General features: G+C 41.6%; 1 protein-coding gene across 6 annotated transcripts in view; it reads left to right on the top strand.

Moving 5' to 3' along the window:
• Positions 1-22,998, top strand: part of FAT3 (FAT atypical cadherin 3) — a 793,468-nt gene that overhangs the window by 755,110 nt on the left and 15,360 nt on the right. For all 6 annotated transcript variants that reach the window (XM_049889556.1, XM_049889551.1, XM_049889553.1 and 3 more), the window contains exons 22-23: positions 6,278-6,746; positions 21,718-21,871. In XM_049889556.1, the coding sequence (XP_049745513.1) occupies positions 6,278-6,746; positions 21,718-21,871 (623 nt within the window). The remainder of the gene's footprint in view (positions 1-6,277; positions 6,747-21,717; positions 21,872-22,998) is intronic.

Genomic DNA, 22,998 nt, shown 5'->3' with positions numbered 1-22,998 from the left:
ACACAGCTATACTGAACTATTGTACATATTCCCTTACAGTCACTAGGAGTATCCGCTTAGGGAATTTGAATCTGTTTGCTTAACATTTTCAGCCTCATGCAAGATTTAATTTCATTGGCTTTAGGTATAGTGTGTGCCTTGTACTTTGGTTTAATGACTAAGCTGACATGCTTTGTTTAAATCGCACCTCTTGGTTATATTTTCCCAGTTAGAGCACATTCTCTAAAAAGTACTTAAGACAGTCAGTGGGGTGAAGGGCACCCCTTGAAGACAGTTAAAGAATTGCATGACAAATGCTCATGGACAGGGGTGCCACTGTCTCTTAACTGCAATAAAAGGCGCTTGTTTTTCTGTTTACCATTGATACCCTGCTTCCTCTAAAAGAGATCCGAGGCTTACCATAAACCACCAGCTGCAAAAAAATCAAAACACCATTAACACGAGAATAAAAGGTTAAGAGCCACCAGTGAAGTGGGGAATGGTGGCTCATTTTTGAAAAACCTTGACTAGTAGGAGCTACTTTAGTTGAACACAAACGATAACTCTGAGTTCCCTGGCGGCCAAAGCAAGAATGAAAATGGTGCAATAGGTTTTGTAGTTCTACTCCCACCTACAAAAGAAACATGCCTGAACACCAAGACAGATGTGTCATACACAAGTAACTTTTTCCCTATCAATCTTTTGACTCCAATATTATGGCAAAGCTCAAGGAGTCCTTGGTTATTACTAATCTAAAAATATCACATTTTACCTTTTTTTCCTAATTTTTTTTTGTGGTAAAAAAAAATTCACCATTTCAACAATCTTCACAGGTACAGTTTGTTGACATTAAATATGTTCATGTTGTTCAAACATCACCATTAACCTCTCGGAAATTTTTTCTAACACACTTACCAGATAACAAACCCTGGTGGCGCAGCGGTTAAGAGTTTGACTGCTAACCAAAAGGTCAGCAGTTCAAATCCACCCACCAGGTGCTCCTTGGGAACCCTCCAGGGCAGTTCTACTCTGTCCTATAGGGTCGCCATGAGTCGGAATCAACTCAACGCCAACAGGTTTGGTTTTTTATTTTTATTTTTTAAATGGAAGTTCAGTGCACCACATTTTACCTTTTGGGGAAATTATAGGTGATACATTTATTTATTTTGACAACTATCAGACACATGGCTAGCTTGAGACCCTAGAGCTAAAACAAACATGGTCAGAGAAAGCTCATTTGGTTTGCAATCACATTTGGAATGACCACGCCTTTCCCGCATATGCAGATCAGAAGAGTAACTAGGAAGCTGTTCCTCAAAAGACTCAGGAGATTCAAGAATCTGTGTAAGACCGTCACTGAGAGTGAGTTAGTTTATAATAAGCCAAGCCCATTGCTGTCTAGTTGATTCCGACTCATACAGAGTAGAGCTGCCCCATTGGGTTTCCAAGGAGCTCCTGGTAGATTCGAACTGCCGACCTTTTGGTTAGCAGCCATAGCTCTTAACCACTACACCACCGGGGTTTCCAGTTTATAATAATGCATTTTATAATAATAAAATACTTAACAGTTTTGAAAATATTTTTGCATGCATATATGTTTGATTCTCATACCCTCGTGAGTAGGTATAAGGGTCCTTTCTTTGCCCACGAGGAAACTGAGGTTCAGAGAGGATCAGTGACTTATACAAAATGATAGCTCGTCAGTTGCATGTCTGGGTCCTTGGTGGAGGCAAGCAGGTAGAGATGCTATAGGAGTTTATCAAGAGAAGAGATTCAGAGAGGTGGGGAAATCATTTCTTCATTCATTTATTCATTCAGAACATATTCTTGAGCACTTAGTAAACACCAGGTAATGGCAACCTTGAAAATGGGTTTTTAAAGTCACTTTTTTATTATTTAAAAATCAGTTTTATCAAGGTAGAATTTGTATACTATAAGATGCACTGGTTTTAAGTTTATAAATTGAAGAATTTTTTCTTTTTATTATTGTTGTAAATATATATATATAGCACAACATTTACCAGTTCAGCATCTTTCACACGTACGACTCAGGCAGTATTTTAAACAATCTCCTTTTAAAAGAATATTTAGTAGCCCTCTTACAAGTTCCATGATTACGGTGCATTTGCTAGAGCCAAGCACCAAGGATCTGAAACAGTAAGACGTTCTGCCATACTTTACACTTTTTACTCCTTTAGCTCCAATATCTTGTTTCCCAATCCCTGAGCCGCTGGAGATCCAGATTAAAGCATATCACTGATTTCAAACAACCCTGAGGATCTAAATATTTTGTAACATTAGGGCCACACTCTCAGAATTCTGCATTTCATTGAACAAATTGCCTACCTGCCCCCTAAGCGCCCCATTTCAGTATCACTGGCGTACACATTTTATAGTTTTCATGCACACCTCAATTTCTATTAAAATAGCTTGCCCCCGGATTTGAGACGGCTTCATCCTCTTAAAAGGTAGATACTTTATATAAAACATTGAAACCCTATTCTGAAGATAGAAACTACATGTGACCAGAGTATATTTTCCCAGTCTGAAAAGGCTTGTCTATGAAAAGAACAAAGTGTCCTTTTCCCTCCTTTGCATAATATCTACCTGTGAAATAGCAAAAGATGATTAGTGTTTTGCAAGCTAATATTTGGCATCAGCATTCTACTTTGTCATACAAACAAGGCTTATTAACTGCAAACTCCAAGAATTCTGACAGGGGGAGTGATTTTTGTTTTCAAAAGGGTGAGAATCATCTAGGCACTTAGCTTCCTATTCATTTAGCAGTTGCTGCTTTTATTTTTTCAACGGGAAAAAAAAAAAATCCCAAAAGGAAACAAGCTGTACACCATGTCAATGTGAGATAACTTTATGTTCCTTGGTTACAGAACTTCCATGTATGTGAGCACAAGAGAGTCACACCAGTTCTTTTGAGTGAATTTGATACTTGGTTATTTTCTCAGGGATTTGGGGGGCGGGGGACTGGAGAAAGAACAAAGTAATATATTAATTGAATACCTCCTTTTATAAAAAACTTAGATGAATTGTACCCTGTCCACCAGTAGATTTCCCTTGATAGATGGGCAGGCACCATTTTGTAGCTGCAGAGCATAACAACAGATGGGCTGCGCCAGAAGAAGGCAGTCCCCAAAGTCACATTTGATCATTTTATTACTTACATTGATATACAAATATGGATATTATCCAGGAGTTGTTACTGAGCAAGTATTCTGGTATGATTTACAATATCCATTCAGTCCATTTTGTTGAACCAAAAATAAATAAATAAAATAACAAAGGCAACAGCATAGATTACACATGAAAGCTCTCTGAAATGAAAATAAATGTTTTTCTCTGGTCTTTTTGCATTCGTATGCATACGGCATATGTGTGTACCAATTGTGTACGATGTAGTTGACTGTTCTGCAGTGGACACAGTCTCCTTGTAAAATAAGCCACAGCAGTTATCTCTGTTCTCCAGCTGCCGTTGTTGTTAGCTGGCATAGAGTCAGTTCCAACTCATAGCAACCCTATGTGTGCAAAGTGGAATTGCTCCATATGCTTTTCAAGGCTGTGACCTTTCGGAAGCAGATCGCCAGGCTTGTCTTCCAAGGCACCATTGAGTGGGTTCAAACCACAACCCTTTCAGCTAGTAGTCAAGCACTTACCCCTCTGTATTACCTAGGGATTCCACTCCTCAGAAGGGGTCCCAAACCCAGAGAACCCAAGCAATTCTCACCAGGTGACCTGGGCAGTACGTCCCAAAGCCTGAGTTAGGTTCCTCATTCCAATATCCTAGGGCTCTGCCTGGTTTACAGAGCCCCCTGACTTCAATATACGCACATTTACATTGCACAAACATGCAAACTTTGCATGTATATGAGTACAGGAAGCCCTGGCAATGCAATCGGTTAAGCACTTAGTTGCTAACAGAAAGGTTGATGATTCAAATTCACCCAGCAGCTCTGCGGAAGAAAGTCCTGTCAATCTGCTTCTGTAAAGATTTAAAAAAAAAAAAAAAAAAAAACCTGTCGCCATCTCTATTCAGCTGAGAAAACTCTATAGAACCATTCTACTCTGTAATACATGGGGTTGCCATGAGTCAGAACTGACTTGACGGCGTCTAGCAACAAACATGAGACGGTACCAGAAAATCCATATAGCCACAAGGGCAGAAATGAGAATCCCTAAGAATTAGTTGTTTGTGGAATATATTGAAACATAGATAAATATACTGTGAGTATAACATATTTGGGAAAGACTGTTTCAGTATATTTCTGTGAATTCATTTGATATTTATACCTTCTTTTTTTTATCTGTTAGTGACCAGAAAGGTCTGTATTGTCTTCCCTCCCCTCCCCTCCCCTCCCCTTCCCTCCACTCCCCTCCCATCTCCTCCCTTCCTTTCCCTTCCCTTCCCATCCCTTTCCCTTTTTCCTTCCTTCCTCATTTTCCTTCTTTTCTTCTCTGTACAAGTGTATGTCTTCTACCAAGGTTTTAGCACAGAACTACAAATGCCAAAAAATCAAAATGCAGGCCAGCCCTCCTTGCATGTTCAGCCACTGACCTGTACACAGACCCTCCTACTGGGTCTCAGACAAAGGCCAGGAAAGTAGATTCTGTCTTACAGTTACAAGCTATGAATCCTTTCGTGGCCCAATATAAATATATTAGATAGACAGGGATGCAGCCCTCATTTCCTGGATCCTAAAGCCACCTGCATTCCTAGGAAATGTAGATGGGGTGGATGATGGAGGATTCAAAGGCCAGCCCACCTCCTCAGCAACAGTTGAGCCTAGGCCTCCACGGAAGTCCAATCCCAGAACCTACAACTCTTTGCCAGCCAGTATCTTTCAATGGCACACACTTTCTTCTTGAGTTTAATGTCCCTCTGGGGTTATTAGCCTGCCCTCAGAGCACCAGTGAAGTCAAAGGAGCAGGCCCGTCTCTCTCGTAATTCATCACAGGCCAGACACTGGGAATAGACACAAGGTGTGAGCAGGTGTTACCAGAAGCTCCTTCTGGAAGGCCAGATGTCGTTAAATATGCATATAGTGTAAACAAGTGGCAAACCCTAAGTGCTTTGTGAGATTTTCTTACCCAAAATAGTAACAGTTCTAAAGGATTTTTTAAGAATATGCTGGTATTTAATATGGAGTCCCTGAGTGCTGCAAAATCAGCCACTGAAAACCCTACGGAGTGCAGTTCTACTCTGACACACATAGAGTCACTATAAGTCACTGCCAACTGAAAAGTAGCTTGTTTTTCATTGTTTTTATTTGTTTGTTTGTTTTTAGTGTTTAATATATAAACCAAAAAAAAAAAAAAAACCATCACCATTGAGTCAATTCCAACTCACAGTGACCCTATAGGACAAAAGAGAATTGCCCCATAGGGTTTCCAAGGAGTGACTGGTGGATTCGAATTGCCAGCCTTTTGGTTCACAGCCAAGCTCTTAACCACTGTGCCCAGGGCTCCATCTAATATATTAAAGAACAAAAAAACCAAACCCATTGCCATTGAGTCGATTCCAATTCATAGCAAACCTATGGGACAGAGTAGAACTGCGCCATAGGGTTTCCAAGGAGCATCTGGTGGATTTGAACTGCTGACATTTTGGTTAGTAGCCATAGCTCTTAACTACTACACCTCCAGGGTTTCCACTTAATATATAGGGATGTTAAAACCTTATATATATATGCAGCTGGGAACTAGGAAATCTCTTATTTCTGCCTGTCCTCTTTCTCTCCCCTGTAGCACCCTCACACAAACTTACTGGGGGTGCGGGTATGTATTTGTATGACTGTTTGATTTACGGGCATCTCCTCCACTAGCCAGTAAGCCCCAGAAGGACAAAGATGATAACTCTTTTGCTTACCATGGTCTCCATGGCACCTAGCACACTGCTTGGCACATAGTAAATGTTCAATAAATATTTTTGAATAAAGATGAGTGAATTCACAGAAATCGTTCCTGTGGCAGTAATACCTAAGAATGGTGCAGAGAATAAACAGACGCCTAACCAAGATATTGCTGCAAATTTTAAAAGGGCGAGGTCCCAAAGAATAGGAACATTCTTAAATATAATTGTGGATTTCTGAAGCTGTGGTCAATTACTGTTTTTTAACCAAGGAGATTTATGAAATATCAAGCATATATTTGCAGGGCAGATAATGGGCCAAGGGGGGGCTGTTAAAAATCAAACTACAACAGATTTAAGATTCCATCCAAAGCAGTGTCCAGGAATAGATTGTGAGATGATTGTTAAAAAAAATGCTCTGGTTTTCATTTCCCGCAGATTGCGGACGGCAAGCTGTGGTTTCAGCTGGATTGTGGCAGTGGCCCCGGTATCCTGGGCATCTCGGGCCGCGCTGTCAATGACGGGAGCTGGCACTCGGTCTTCCTGGAGCTCAATCGCAACTTCACAAGTCTGTCCCTGGATGACAGCTATGTGGAGCGGCGCAGAGCGCCCCTCTACTTCCAGACGCTAAGCACCGAGAGCACCATCTACTTCGGGGCCCTGGTGCAGGCAGATAACATCCGCAGCCTGACGGACACGCGGGTGACGCAAGTGCTGAGCGGCTTCCAGGGCTGCCTGGACTCGGTGGTGCTGAATAACAACGAGCTGCCCCTACAGAACAAGCGGAGCAGCTTCGCCGAGGTGGTGGGCCTGACAGAGCTGAAGCTGGGCTGCGTGCTCTACCCAGACGCGTGTGAGCGCAGCCCGTGCCAGCATGGGGGTAGCTGCGCTGGCCTGCCCTCTGGTGGTGAGTGCCCTGCACGGGTGGGGAACACCAGCCGGGCAGGGGTGGCGGAGAGATGGACCTATGGGGGCTCCGACCAACCGAGGCTGAGCACCCGCATTCATAAGCAACACAAGAACCCTCAGAGAGAGGAATGTTCACACCCAAGATGTTTGTAAAAAAAAAACACCTTAATCCCCTTTTAGAGGCCTCAAAACTTGACAACTACAGGCCTGCCCAGTGTAGCCTGAAGAATCCATTTGCAGCTTCCCAGAGGCCAGTCCAGTGACCACAGGAGCCAGACACGCCATCACCATCTCCCCCTCCCTGGCCACCTTGCACGCTTTCAGTCCTCAGCAACTTGGACAGATAGAGCCTCTTTTTAAATATTTGGTGGAGCCCTGGTGGTGCAGTGGTTAAGTACTCAGCTGCCAACCAAAAGGTCGGTGGTTCGAACCCATCAGCTGCTCCATGGGAGAAAAATTTGGCAGTCTGCTTCTATAAAGATTACAGCCTTAGAAACACTATGGGGGCAGTCCTACTCTGTCCTGTAAGGTCTCTGTGAGTTGCAGTCAGCTTGACAACAATGAGTTTGGTTTTTATTTTGTTTTCGTTTTTAAGAATTTGTCCTTTTGAGCCACGTGCATGTCACTGGAGAATTAGTAGAGGTTTGGGTATAGTTTATAAACAGTCCTGTCACTGAATGGAATCACTGGTTAGAGATAGGGACATAACTTTACTAGAAGTTTAGGAGAAGGAGGGAGCCCCTAGATGGTGCAAACAGTTAATAGGCAAGGCTATCAACCAAAAGGTGGAATTTTGAATCACCCAGAGGTGCCTTGGAAGAAAGGCCTGGAGATCTACTTACAAAAAATCAGCCACTGAAAACCTTATGGAGCACAATTCCAGCCTGCCACACATGGGGTCGCTGTGAATCGGAATACAATCAACAGCGACTAGGAAACTGCTAAGGAGAGGGGGAGGGTGAACTTCACCACCCCAGGAGTGGAAAACAGAGTGGAGATGCTTCGGTGGAGCATGCTTTTGAAATGTGTGTATTAAAATAAGACTAGTGACAACTCTATAAAGGGGTAGAAAGTCAAGAATAAGAGAAAAGGAATTTTACATGAAATCTCAGGATAAACAGTCAATGAAAGCATGATACATTTCTTTACCGCGATAAGTTTTTTCTCCCAGAGACACATCATGAAGAAGAGAGAACAAACTATATAGGGTAGTCAAAAAAAAAAAAAAGGATTTATAGAGGGTTTCTATTGTTTGAGAGAAAAAGCCAAGATTATTTCAGTCCTGGGAGTCTGAAGACGAAAGAATCCTTCAACTTTACCCAGAATCTGTGTTGATGTAAACTAGGTCAGGCACTCGCCCCGTTCGAAGGCTCTGCCACCTCCTAACAGGCCAACCACTGATTCCGCTTCAGCCCCTTTGCAGAGTGGCTCAGCAGTAGTGTGATTAGCAAATTTAAACCTTCCTCACAAATTACGTAAAGATTCTGCTGTGCATATTACCATCTAAGGTTCAAGAAGCCCAACTCCAAATTTAAAGTGCATTTTATTATTAGAATGTTATAAACTGCCCATGAAATGATGCACTGCCCAAGTACAAATACCAAAGTTATTTAGACTTGCATATGTTACTACCACAATGAGGGCCAAGTACCCTGGGGGGAAATTTCTGCCGTCTCAATTTAAGAAACCTCTTTGCTGTTTTTACTATCTCAGCAGTATATGTAAATAAAGGGTTGTTATGGCGCCATAATTCCCGAATGATGGGCAGTAACTATACTTCAGTGGTTCTATAAACCAGCCCATTATGACAAGTCATGGCCACTTTTTCACCAGGCAAAACAATTCTGCTAGTGTGAGCCATCTACGATATATAAAAGGAGCATATAATTAAATTGAGTTGAAATAGAACACCATTCCGTGTCAAATGCTGGTTACAAAGCCACAAATCATAACAAACTTTTAACGATGGCAGGACGTTGTTTTTGCTGGCAAAGCTATGAGCTTCCACAGTGGGTTATCTTAAAATAATAATAATAATCATGGTATTAAGGAAAAGAACTATGGGATCATGCTCTCCAGTGCGTGTTTTCCTTTCTTTCAAAAATTGCCATGAAATCTTTATGCTAAGTGTTCAGTGATGGTCCACATCAGAAATAGCACTTTCCTCTATTTTGTAATCTCCTTCTGTTTTACCAAATTTCATCGCTGAGAATCCACCTGCTGTAAGCTTTCACGTGGCCCAAAGAACTTGCTTTCCTCTCCCAAGGGGCCAACCCAGCCTGTACAGCACACTCTCTCCAACTCCTCTTTGTCTCCCTGCTTCCCACTCCCCACTGTGACGGGACATGGGCTAGGGATATCACTATAGGTACTTTTTTCCCTCTTACCAGTTTAAGTCTCTCCTCAGTACCTGGGGATTTATATTTTCCTAAAATGGAGACAGTATCTTTCCTCTGCACCATCTACTCAGCTCTCTTCTCTCAAGACCCTATTGCCTCTCATTTCAACATCTCTTTAGTTGAGGGGGCATCCCTGTGTGACGCGAATGATTATTACCAGCTTGGCTACTAATCAAAAGTTGATGATTCGAAGCCACCCAGAGGCACCAGGAAAAAGGGATTGGCAATCTACTTCTGAAAGATCACAGCCACTGAAAACCTTATGGAGAACAGTTCTACTCTGAAATGTATACAGTCGTCATAAGTTGGAATCAACTCGATTGCAACTGGTTTGGTTTTAGTTGTTTTTTGTTTTTCTGAGGGGCCCACAAGAACAGCTCCCCACCATGGTGACTCCAGCGGTCCCAGCCCAGTGGTCCTTATCTCAGCAGACCCCTAGGCAATCTGGGGCTCTTCCACACAGCAATACTAAGCCCAAAGCCAGGAAATCTGCAAAGACGGCTTCTGTTGCTTCTCTGAGGAGCGAGAGGTACAAGATTCTTCCTCTGATGTGTGAGGAGGTACCCACCTGCTTCCTGGCTATAGGGATGAGAAAAGAGGAGGAAGAATCCATTTTCTTGCCCCCATTATCGGTTCATGTCACAGGAAGTTTTTCTAGGTCCTTGCATCCTATCTGCGAATTCCTGAAATTGGTGCCCAAAAAAGGCAAAGAAAGAGCCAATTTTTTGGCCTTCACGACATACCTATGAGCTATGTAGCAAATAATCTTGTCGCTTAAAATAAGAGAAAGCCCGTCTTAGTTGTCAGTGATAGTTTAAAATGAACAGTAAGAATGTGTCTTTAATGTAAATATTTTCATGCCTCAAGAATTTCCTCAGGCGGGCAGGGAGGTCCAAGAAGCTAATCACAGAGGAAGACAGTCTTGCATCCCCAGATCAAAGGCTAGGATGCCTTCAGTATTCGAAGAGGAAATAGGAGCTAGAGAAAGTAGAAAGAGGTGCTTAAAATGTGGCTCCATGCATGTGAGAATGCTGATTATACAAGCTAATTGCTGGATCATCTAACTGTTCTTTGGACCCTGTGCTATGTGGTACACCAAAATTCCAGGACATATATTGTACCAAAATTGTCTCCATGACTGATGGAAAATGCTGGAATATTGGTCTTTGGCTGTCCTGGCCACAGACTTCACTATCCAACTGTCGCTTTCCCAGCACATTGTTCCAGCACATCCAAGTCCTTAAGCAGGCAACCCACAGCAAGAAGCATTGGCTTTCAGAGAAGCAGAATCCCTCCCCAACCACCCCAAACCCAATCAAACCCTTGGCATGAAGACCAGGGAAGCTACGTCTGCTAGGTTGGAATGACATGGTCAGCATGTTTGACCAGTGTTATAACTCTGGCTGTCCCAGGATCAAGCCATGGGAACCCCAGGGGAGTCAGAGCGCAGAACACTGACTTATAATAAGAGTGTAAATATGACTCTGTAACTCAACCACAGAGGGAAGGCTCTCTCGGTAAAGCCTTGCAATTATGTATATTTCATAAACATGAACTGGAAATAGCAACCACCATGGAGAAGAAAGGACCTGGTCCCATTCTGACCCCTGTATTTCCAGACCCAGTAGGCAGGGAGCAGCCCAGTGAGCTCCCGCACTCTGAGTCTGGAGCTAAAATAAAGAGCGCTCAGTCTTCTGTGCCTGCACCTTATTCCATTCAGCTAAACCCCATTAAGGGAAAACTTAGTTGAGGCTAAGCTGTAATTTGGTAAAACAGTGCAGCAAGCAAAGCAATCAATTACCAAGCTAGAAACAGTCAATGAGACAGCTTTGCATAAGACTAGAAGCCTCACTCCTGAAATGAAAAGTTGGGTAAAATCTTAATTCACTGTAAGAGCTACCATGTTAAGACGTGTGCTTGGTATGTACTATGCATTTAGTTTTCACAATGATGCTCTGGGATCTCCGTCAACCCCCACCCATTTTACAAAGAAATGGGCAAGAGTAGTTAAGTAACTAGCCCAGCTAGTAAAGTGAAGCCAAGATTTAACCCAGGTTTTTTGTGTGTGCGTGTGGAGCCTCCCTCGCAGGCTTTGCTCTTCACCCTTGCTACTCAGAGTGGGTTCCAAGGACTGGGAACCTCAGCGTCACTGGAGATGTTAGAAATGCAGGTTCCTGCCAGTGCGCCTCAGGCACAGACACCACCTGTCTTTCAATGGAGGTCGCGTGTTACTGCTATGTTGAACAGGTTTCAGCGGAGGAGCTTCCAGGTGAAGACAAACTAGGTTTTAAGAAAGGCCTAGTGATCTACTTCTGAAAATCAGCCAGTGAAAACCCTGTGGATCACAATGGTCCAATCTGTAACTGATCGTGGAGATGGCACAGGACTGGGCAGCTTTTTCTTCCCTAAGTAGGGCCAACTCTGGTGGCAGTTAACAACACATCCGAACCCATACTCGCTAAATTAGAATTTGCATTTTGGACAAGATCTCCCAGTGAAACTAATTTCCTTCCTAGTCTCTGAAATTCCTGAAACCTGAGATCATTCCTAGTTCCTTTTTGTTTTCTCATTGCGTATCATTGCCCTCAAACTCTGGTGTGCATCAACGTCACCTGAGGACTTCGTTAAAACGCGACCTTGTTATAGATGAGTCTCTTGATTTTTAAAGAAAAAGAAGAGAGTATATTTTTACTTGCCTCCATCATTTGTTGTCCATTTCAGGGGAACTTTCTGCTAGGTCACTGGATTGTATTTGCAAATTCCTCAAATTTACCACCAAGAAAATTTCTCAGTGAAAAGTTGGGGTGAGGGGTGGGGAGAACCCAAACCTACAGAATCAGAATCTATGTGGGTAGAATTCAGGCATCTCCATTTTTAATAATCCTTCAAGGTGATTCTATGCACATCTGAGTTTGAGAAGTACTTAATATTTGGGAGCTCCAACAAACTTGGTATTTGCAAGAATACAAGTCAGTAAATTCCAAGAGAAGTCAGCAGACATAAGACACTCAGAAACTGAAAGTCAGATGTGCAGCTTTTTAAAATTGTTTTCATTGAAAAATTAAGTTTTTTCCCAAAACAGTCAGGAGTTTTGGGTGATCCTGAGCCCCTCTTCAAAGATAGAAATAATAGTGTCTGCTCACTCTCTTAGCAATTGTGGGTATTCAATCTATCAAAATGCATGAAACAGCAAGTTCTTGGAAGTTGCATATAGTTGGGCATAGAAGTGTTTTCAGCAACAAAGCTCCCTGTGCTCCTTTGGGTCATGCTTTGCTGGGTATTTCTGTCCTTAACTTGTAAGGGTCTAGATAAATTCACTCCATCAAATTGTAATTTAAGTGCCTGCTTTGCGCTGAGCATTGTGTTTACTGCTGTCTCTATAACCCATGGTTTCCATTTGTGTGTCGCCCTCCCCGACAGCCAGCTTAAGAGAACTGACAGGGTTCCCCGTTTGTGCTCCCCTCACTGGTGAACCCAGCGCAAGAGGACAGAGGAGGGAGAAGCCATGTTCCCAGTGAATATATTATGTATATAATTTGTCTAAGCTTCGCAGTTTATGAAAAAAAGTTTTTAGGGGGTGACTCTTCTAAATACTGAGTTCATCTTTGTGAAGGATCTTCATCAAGTAGCCTTGACCTTACCTTTATTTCCTGCTTCATTTCAAGGCTCAATTCACTTAGAACTTGATTCTAAGTCTCAAATACTGCATTTCAAATGATCACTTTATTTGTAATCTTAGCAATTAATATTTATTGGAAATATTATTGGAAATATTAGCACCTTGGAAAAACTTCATGGTGATGGTATTAATAATATAGATACTAATAGAAAAACTGAAAACTCAGGATATTTGCAGACACAAAAGAACAGGCTGAAAGTGGAGCATTCACTGTGTGCCTAGCGTTATGAACCTATTAGGAGTTTTCAGATTCTCAAAGGACATATTAGAGGCTCCACCCAATATTACAATATGAAATGTAAGCCAGATTTCATTCTTGGGAAAGTCACAGGTCTCACTCTCAAAGGTTTTTCTTTTACAGGGTTTATAAGGCCCTGCTTTTGGGTTTCAAGGAAGAGGAAAAGTTAGAGTGACTAAAGTTGAAATGGCAACCAAAAGATGGAGGCCATGATCAGCAGCTGACCCCCCGTGCCTACTTGTGATTCCCACATGACAATGCTTGCACCAGTTTTCTCGCACTGATTGAGAATTCTCATGGACTAGAGCTTTGAATGTTTCCCAACATCAGCCTAAAAATCAGAGTAAAAAACTCCCATGGCTCTCATTTGTCTGGTTTATGAGCATCACAGAGATAAAGCTTTTTTCAGAACCCACGGTAATTATAAGACTTACGACAATAAAGCACCTAATGTTTGTGTGCTGCACTGTGGTTTATGAATCTGCGAAGTGTATTATCTCCTGTGAAGTGAGTATGCATGAGTCTCACTTATCAGATAAAAATAGGGAGGTTCTTAGAGGTCAAGGGCCTCACCGTGATCTCACCCAGCTGGTGGGTAACAGTCAGGACTCAAACACACTTCCAGGGCCTGACTACTACATCATAGCTGCCTCCTGAAGTCATGGAAGTTTTTGGAATCTCTAAATGAAATCCATAATTCAGCAAGCATAGTGGTGGTTGCTGGCTTCTGATCCCAAGTGCTTGTTGCACATTTGTCATTATTCAACCTTTGTGCAGCAGGCAGATGTTTCTTTATCAAGGCAGCCAAACCCTATCAGAACCCTATGTTTACCTATACCAGTGAGCAGAGCAGAGGGTGGAGCCTTTACCTAGATGAATCACGTTGAAAACTACTAAGAAGTTGAAGAAGTAAGATAGGACTTGTCTTGATTATTTGCCTACCTAAAAACCTAGTGCCGTCAAGTCAATTCCGACTCATAGCGACCCCATAGGACAGAGTAGACTGCCCCCTACACCGCCCAAATTCAATATATAATTGCTTAGGCCATTTCTATTTGTGCATTTAATAGGTTTTGCAATGTTCTTTGAGCTAGGAAGGGAGGGAGCATTTTAAGTCCATCTGGGTGCAGATTTTAAAACCATCTGCATCTGCTTTAAGTAAAAGGATTGTAAACAAGAGCGCAGCTCTGAGGCAAGGCTTAAAAATACTCATTTTGCCAAGACTTGAGAGGAAAGAAGCCTATGGAAAAAAAAAAATTTTTTTACGTGTATTTCAGTGCTAATAGGACCATTTTCTTTTAATAACCTAAGAACTGTTATAAAATGGTGTCTGCTACTTACTGGCTCTGTAACCTTGAGCAAACCATCTTATTTCAGCCTCAGTTCCCTCATTTGTAGAATCACTTTAATAATAGTATTTATGGCATAGGGCTGCTGTCAAAAATTAAATGAGATAATGCATAAAAGGGTCTTAGAATTTATCCTAGAACATGCTAAGGCTGTCTTTCTTGTTAATGATTTCCTTACTTGATATTCTCTCCCCTTCAGAAAAAAAAAAAATCATTTTTGTAAGATTTTGAGATTATCCACTGAATTTTATTTTTCTTTTACATTTACAACAATGTTAAATATTTTTTATAATTAAATAATGCTGGATAGCTCTTCGAATTCTGTTCCCTTGTACTTTTTATCAACATATGGTAATGCTTGAAAAGAGCAGGAACTTTATTGTTATTATCTTTATTATTAAAGGGGTGTCTGACATTGACCCTCTCACTGTGTCTCATCTGCTCCCTGGAGAGCAGTAGGGAGTAGCTAAGAGCCCCTTCCTCTTATTCCTAGCAAGTAATGAGTTGTGGCTCACTGACAAGCTCCAATGCTAATACAGTCTCGTAGAAAGATTTAAGAATCAGAAAGCCTGGATTCAAGTTCAAACTCAGCTGCTTACTAGCTGTATGGCCTTGAGCTAGTCACTTAACCTCTCTAACACTCCATAGAGTTGGGCTGTTAATGGAGGCCTGTTCTTTCTCTTCACAGAGTTACCATGACCCATTATAAACTCACTAAAAGAGATTTTATAACACTAAAGCATTAGATCACTTAGGATCATTATGGAGACTTACTGATATTATAATAATTATTAATAATAAGGTCTAGCCCAGGATAATGAGATAATACTTTGTGAAATCAGGATAATTTTTACTAAACTGATTTCACAGAAGCAAAAACAAAAGCAAAAAACTAATCTATTTTTTTCAATCCAATTGCTCATTATGTTAACATAAAAGCTCCTCCAAATTTAAAGTTCTAAAAGCAAGATTTCTTCCAAAGGGTGTCTACCTGCTGTGCTCCATGGGTGTGAAATTATGAGAACCAGTCTTAAACAGTTTGCTTCTCTTTTTGATAAGCAAAAGAATCCAGATAGGGAGTGTAATGAAGCATGGTTGTTCAACATACAGTTCAGGACGATACTGAACAGTTCAGGACTCTGGAGCCAAGCTGCCTGGATTCAAATCCATACAAGCTCTGTGACCATGAATAAGGAAATCAACTTCTCTGTGCCTTGGTTTCCTCATTTGTAAAATGGGAGTAATAATAGTACCTCTTTTATGGGCTTGTTTTAAGAATTTAATGAGTTAACTTGTATAAAGTGCTTAGCACTGTTCTTAAGGTATAATAAACGCCCTAAGTGTTAACTATCATTAATGTCATCATCAAAATGGACAGCAAGTTTTCTCAGATGTAGAACAGAGCTCCTTGTCCTGAATTGTGCATGGTTTGCCCCAGCTTAGGTCTGAGCCCCCCACTCTATGCTCTCATTGCATCCTGTGCCAACTCTCGTGGCAGTTTCATAGTTGTCTGTGTGCTTGTAGATTGTGTATTTCTGTCCTTGTATTCCCGTGCCTGCTACAATCCCTGTTCCAGTGGTGCACTGGCAAACCAACTCCTCTAAAAATAAAAGCCCTGTTTACAGTGTTTGCCAATTTCTATGGTGTCAGTATCCCAACCGCAGGCCATGTCAGGCTACCAGTGGCTTAATAAGAGGTCTGCCAAATTCCCGAAATTTAAGAGTAAGCTCTCAAGACTCTGTGTGAGCTGGCTCCAGGACATCATTACCTATTGCTTAGGCACTCAGTCAGTGTGAATGGGTTAATCAGTCAAGCTGGCTGCTGCATCAAGTGGTACGAGATATTCCACAAAAGATAATGAAAATGACAAAATGCAGCATGAAATGTGAGTAAAATAGTGCACTAGAGCTAGTGCCTTGTTTTAAATTCTGATTTTCCAAGCACAGATACCAAATCACCTCTCTGCTATCAAAAAAGAAATCAATCCCACGACCACAGTTAGAATCCAACTTCCATAATAGTGACTTAAATTTTTCTCATTTTCAGCCATCCCTCTTTTACTCCCTCCACCCCGACTTCCTCTGCTACAGTTTTATTTCAGAAATTGTCAGTGGCTTACAGAATAGAAGCTGGAGAAGGAGTTTTACCTGAGTTTCCCTACCTTGCATTAGACTTCCGGTCCTTGACCTCCCTCCCTCCTGGTCATTGACACACTTTCCAGAGTCCTGTACTGTGGTTGTTCTGTTCCCTAATTCATCCTCACAAGTTACTCTAAGTAATAGGCCATCCTGGGGAGGGACTAGCCAGATGATACAAAGAAGCATTTTTCCCATTCATCCTTGCTTGTGGCAGTCCCCAATTCCATAAAAGTGAGCAACTTCCCAAATTGGAAAACAGTAGGCCCAAGTCAGCATAATTGAAAGCACATGTATCTCAGACTATTGCCTCCTGCCCACGGACTTCAGGCAGGCTTTCTTTGGGCACAGTTTGCATCAACGATGGCCTTTTTTTAGTGCCCTGGCATTTCATTCAAGAGTCCATTGTCCTCTTATGTGTGTGTGTCTCTCTCTTAGTCTCAGCCTCTGACCCTTTTTTGCTTCCTGGCGCCAGAAAGACTGAGGCTACACAGTTCTCATCTCTTGGGAAGGTAAATATTTCTCTCCTGCCTCATACACCTGCCACCTGAAGATGAATCTTTCCCTCTCTGACCTTATGAACAATACACACGGACTTACACAATCATAATATTCTATATACGGGAGTTCTCCCTAGAGTGGAGTTGGTAAAATGTCCATGAGAGCATATGCTATTTTATACATCTTTAATCTTATATCTATAGAGATCAATCTATAAAATCCCAACATCGTCACTGACTACTTGAGTAGCAGACTAACCAAGAGTCCTTGAAGTTAGACTCTATAGTTCTTCCTCCCATTTACAAAAGATCTTAGAAGTAAGGAAGACCTCATTGGTCACTTCAAGTTAATGACACAGAACCCCACTACAAGGAACAAAAAAAAAAACTCATTGCTGTCAAGTCGATTCAGACTCATAGCTACCCTATAGGACAGAGTAGAACTGTCCCATAGGCTGTCCAAGGACACCCTAGCTGCTCTAGTGGATTTGAACCGCCAACATTTTGGTTAGCAGCTGAGCTCTTAACCGCCACACCACCAAAGGATTTCTAATAAGTCATAAACCCATAGAGATGCAAAGAATTAGAAAAGAGGTGACCCCAACACAAGTTTGGAGGTAGAGACAGATTGACAGGTGGTAAGGAAGATAGAAGACTAGAGAAGCTCTGAGGAACCTAAATTCTAGCTGGCAGAGGGGAAGGCTGAGGACTGAATCCTCAAAAGTCTCAGGCATTGGAAGCAGCAGGCAATTCTAAAGGGAAGGTGATAGAAATGTTTAAAATAAGAGGATGTGGTGGAAATCTGTTTAAGGGGCAGTCAGATTCCCACCCTTACCCTGCACAGCCAGGCACCTGCACCTGCCCTACCCTGGCAAATCCTGGGGGCTTTTCCTCTGGAGATGGTGATGTGGAACATCACAGTATGGAAACCACCTGGCATTAAGTTGCATAGAGGAGTTAAATCAAACATGTGCTCACTGGATGCTGAGGCCCACAACACCCCTCCTCTACCACCACATAGCCCCCCAAATGTTAGTAAACAAGCCTTCACCCTTCCTCCAGGCAGGCGATAAATAAAGTCATTGTTGAGGAAATTGACCAACTCAAAGGTACTGGCACTGCTGACATACCTTACTCATGTGCTCAGAGGGTACCATCAGATTTCTGATTTTCTAGTGCCCCATCCTTAAATATGAGCCGATAAAGACTACCAGACAAGTAAGGAAATCCTCTAACTTGCAAGATAGAGACCGAAACAGAGAAAAGCAACTCGGAGGAAACTAGGCAGGAGAAAACTTCAAAGTTGAAGTATTATTAATATCCTCAGAGAGATAAAATATTGTAACCACGAAACAGGAACAGGATGCTATGTGTCTTAAAAAGAAAATCCTCAGCGAACAAAGTAAAGGGCTTTTTGAAAATGAGAACATAAATGAAAAACTCAATAAAAATTTCAACAGGTGAAGATGAGGAACCCTCTCAGAAAGTAAAGCAAATACCCAAAGAAGTGTAATATAAGAGAGAAAAGATAAGAAAATTAGAGGAAGATCCAGGAGATCTGAGACTCAAACAATAATAATTCCATAAATACAGAACAGGGAAGACAAAGGAAAAGAAATCATCAATGAAATTATTAAAGAAAATTTCCCCAAGTTAAAGAACAAAAATTTCCAGATTGAAAGGATCCACTGAGTACCCAGAACTAGTTGAAAATAGACCCACAGTAAAGTATGATGTAAGATCTCAGGAAATTGGGAGCAAAGAGACGATCCTCCAAGCTGTTATAAAGAAAAAACAGGTCACATACAAACTATCAGAAGCCTAAATGACTTTGGACTTCTCAACAGGAACATGGAAGAGATGTTAGTTTCCCTCTAGAATTCCTTACACAGCCAAATAATCAAAGAGATGTAAGGGTGAAGTAAAGACATGTTAGCTGGAAAGGTCTCACAAAACTACCTCCTATAAATCCTTTCTCAGGAAGCTACTGTGGAATGAGTTCTAATAAAAATGAGAAGTGTGTTAGTCATCTAGTGCTGCTATAACAGAAATACCACAAGTGGACGGCTTTAACAAAGAGAAATTTATTTCTTCACAGTAAAGTAGGCTAAAAGTCTAAATTCAGGGTGTCAGCTCCAGGGGAAGTCTTTCTTCTCTGTCCACCTTCTCATCAATCTTCCCCCAGACTAGGAGCTTCTATAAGCAGGAACACCAGGTACAAAGGATGCACTCTGCTCCTGGCACTGCTTTCTTGTTGGTATGAGGTCCCCCTGTCTCTCTGCTCGCTTCTTTCTTTTATATCTCAAGAGATTGCCTCAAGACACAATCTAATCTTGTAGGCTGAGTTCTGCCTCACTAACATAACTGCCATGCATCCTCCCTCATCATAGAAGCAGGGTTTACGACATACAGGAAAATCATACAATACCAGGAATCATGGCCCAGCCAAACTGATACACACATTTTTGGGGGGACATAATTCAATCCGTGATAAGAGGGTAAAACAAGAAATAGAAAGACATAGCGTATAAGAAACACAAGTTCCAACACAGGAGACTGGTAAAGGCATCCCTGGGAGGGCAGCAACACAGCAGGGCAAGAGGGCAACCTGTTCAGAGTAGAGCCTGTCAGAAGGCCTCAGGAGAGGCTTCTTCAGGGGATGAAAATGGAGGACACCAGATGCACCTAAACATGTAGAGACCTAGTCGATGAAGAGTTTCGAGTTGAGTTAATGTCATTGTTAGCTGCCTTCGGGTCTATTGCTAGGCCTGTCTTCTGAGGTGACTCTGGGTGCAAACCAGGGCTTTGAACTGGTTCTTCTCGTTTCAGTCATGGCCAAGGAAGCGAAACCAGAACAGGAACAATAACCAGAACTGGAAAAAATACCAGTTGAGGCCCTACTAGAGAACAAGGGCAATGTATGCACTGTATTCCAAATCTCTTGCCCATCGGATTTTGAGCAGAGTCAGAAACAGCGGTGCTCCACTCAAAGACAGGGGCCACCTGCACTGCTCTGAATGTGTGTTGCTTTCCACAGTCCTGCCAATAATCCAATCTCACGCTTCATGCTCCTGAAAGGGTTCACTGTGTTATTTTCCGACTCTCCCATGCCAGGGCTTCAACTTGTAGTTTTTCCAGTTTTGATTATCATTCCTGATCACCCAAACTGTAAAAAATTGAGTCTGTTCCATTTTCACTTCCGTTGGCCATGACTGAACCAGTTCAAGCTGGTTGGAAACCCTGGTACAAACTACCAACCTTTCAGTCAGCAGTCGAGCGCTTAACCGTTTGCAGCACCCAGGGACTCTGAATTAACAATGAGCAAGCAAAAACACAGATAAACAAGTATTACTCCAGGAAAAACAAAAAAGTTGTACATGAAAATAAAAATAATCATAGTCTACTACATGGCTCTCCTATAAATAATATTTCATAATTAGTCATAAAAATGTAAACACTGTTGATTTAATGAAAATTGCAATATTACAATATATTGGGAGGTAGAGGACATCAGAAGTGTCCCTGTATGATGAGGACTAAAGAGTAGAAATAAAAGACAGTTAAATTCTGCTTTTTCTAGTGGAAAGCCCAAATAAAAATAATCATAAAGGAGCAAAATATCATTATCAGTAAATATCAAAATACTAAAAGGGATGCCCAGGTCACCTCTAAAGAGAGGATAATGGGAGAAAGGCTGCTGCCCTTCAAAATAAACCTTTACTCTTTACTGTATGCATGTGTAACTGTAATAAATAAATAAATGAGCAAATCTGAAGGTTTTTTGTTTTTATAGTAGGGGAAAAGGAAACTACTGATTATTCATCTTTTCCCTCTCTGAGAGGTAAATAATGTGTTCTATTTTCTCTAAGAATCTTATTTAAACCAAAAAACCAAACCCGTTGCCATCAAGTCGATTCTGGCTCAGGGTGACCCTGTAGGACAGAGTAGAACTGCCCCATAGGCTTCCCAAGGAGCAGCCGGTGGGATTTGAACTGCTGACCTTTTGGTTAGCAGCTGACCTCTTACCCACTGTGCCTTCAGGGCTCCAGAATCTTATGTAGTCCAATATTCAATACTTTTTGCAGTGGGGATATTATTACCTATTTCCACCCGGTGGGTTCATGAGTAAAGAAAGGGGAAAAGACATGAAAATTGGGCTCCAAATAGGGGGATCTAGGTGACAACTGGACTTCTTCCATTACCCTGTGAGTGTATGTGAGTCTGAGGTTCATCTGAGTTAACAAATACCCTGATTTTACCTGCCTTCCTTCCAAGTGAGGGTTTCAATTCTTGACTAAAGAGCTGGGTCTAGGAAAGGAATGGGTAAGGTACAAATGATAAACCACGCTTCTCTGCCTTCCAGGTAATAGTGTGGTTGGGAAAGCATTCTCCCTCCATCCTGGTCTCTGCTCTGGGAGCCCGTTTCTCTTACTAGGCTCACTAGCATTCATGTATGTTGTTAATTAGGTGACTTTTTGTGGACTCACGGAGGATCCAAATGCTTACTTGTAGCAAGATGTGTTCTGAATTCAAAATAATTAGCTATCTTTGGAATGTGGACCCTGCTTCAGATTTGGTTCAACAAGTAATTAGAAGGACATGTTACGGCTGCACTCTGAGCATTCCCAGTGGCGTCCACCACAGCTCATGAGGACCTCTGTTTCCCCAGGCTATCAGTGTACCTGTCTCTCGCAGTTCACTGGAAGAAACTGTGAATCTGAGATCACAGCCTGCTTCCCAAACCCCTGCCGAAATGGAGGATCCTGTGACCCAATCGGAAACACTTTCATCTGCAATTGTAAAGATGGGCTCACAGGAGTCAGGTAAGTGAGCTTGCCCAGTGGTTTTTCTCTAGGCTGCTGCTTGTTGTGGGAAAATAAATCAATAAACAACTAACTGGGATAATGTGACAGGCAAAAGGTTAACACATTTAATATATAAAGAATGATTACAAGGAACTAGAATGTTAAGAGGGATTATCTCTGTGTAGTGGAGTTACAGGTAATTTCTTTTGTTTTGTTTTACCTTTGTATTTCTCTATATTTTAATATACTGTAACTAGGAAAACAAATATTTTAAGGGAAGTTATCCATGCCACTTAATATTTCTAGTATAATTCTGAAGCAGACATACCACCCATTTCCCCAGAACCGATTAACTGGATTCTACTGCCCAGCATTTTATGATCATTCTGAGAAACTAAACTTACCCTTCCTTTGCAAATGTTTTCCCCCCAGAAATAAGGAAAATTATTTCCCAGATGGAAAGGGAGTGTTTTAAGATCTTCGTAAAGCACCACTTTGAACCATCCTTGATCATTTTAGAAGTATATATATGTAATCTTAGCCAACTTTGAATTGTTGGATGTAACGTAAAGTAATAAAGCTGCATTTATTTTTAAATAGTCTGTAATTCTAATTTCCAACTGACCTGGCTTCTATCTGTTCAAATTAGGGACATTCGACTTCACTGTAAAGGGTGGATGGCCAAAAATGCAAGTGATTGGGTCTTCGAAATGAATAGATCAGAAGGATTGCTGAAGTAGAGAAAACACAAGTAGGAAAGGAGGTCTATGTTCTCAAATAATGTTAAACTAAGAAAGAGCAAGACTTTAATGTTTGCTTTAGAATTATACTCAAAAAAAAAAAAGCAAGTATTAAAAAGGCATGGATTGCTTTACAGGGAATGAAATCGATTGAATTATTTCTTTAGAATGCTTTTGTCATTTTCTCCTGATAAAGTATATTAGCACTAACTTTTTTTTTAACATAAGTGCAGAATGCGGAAGAAATGTAGCTGTGTAGCCCTCATCCCACCTGTCTACCCCCTGCCACCCCTAGCTTCCCAGAGGGGCCAAAAATGACTGTAACCGCTAGAGGAAACTGCCAAAACCAAAGACTTTTTCCCCTCTGGTTCACAGCTCTTTAACTGCAATTCTACAATCCCAAAA

This window comes from Elephas maximus, chromosome 7 (assembly GCF_024166365.1).
Source record: "Elephas maximus indicus isolate mEleMax1 chromosome 7, mEleMax1 primary haplotype, whole genome shotgun sequence".
Lineage (NCBI taxonomy): Eukaryota > Metazoa > Chordata > Mammalia > Proboscidea > Elephantidae > Elephas > Elephas maximus.
This window is presented reverse-complemented; position numbering and strand designations above follow the sequence as displayed.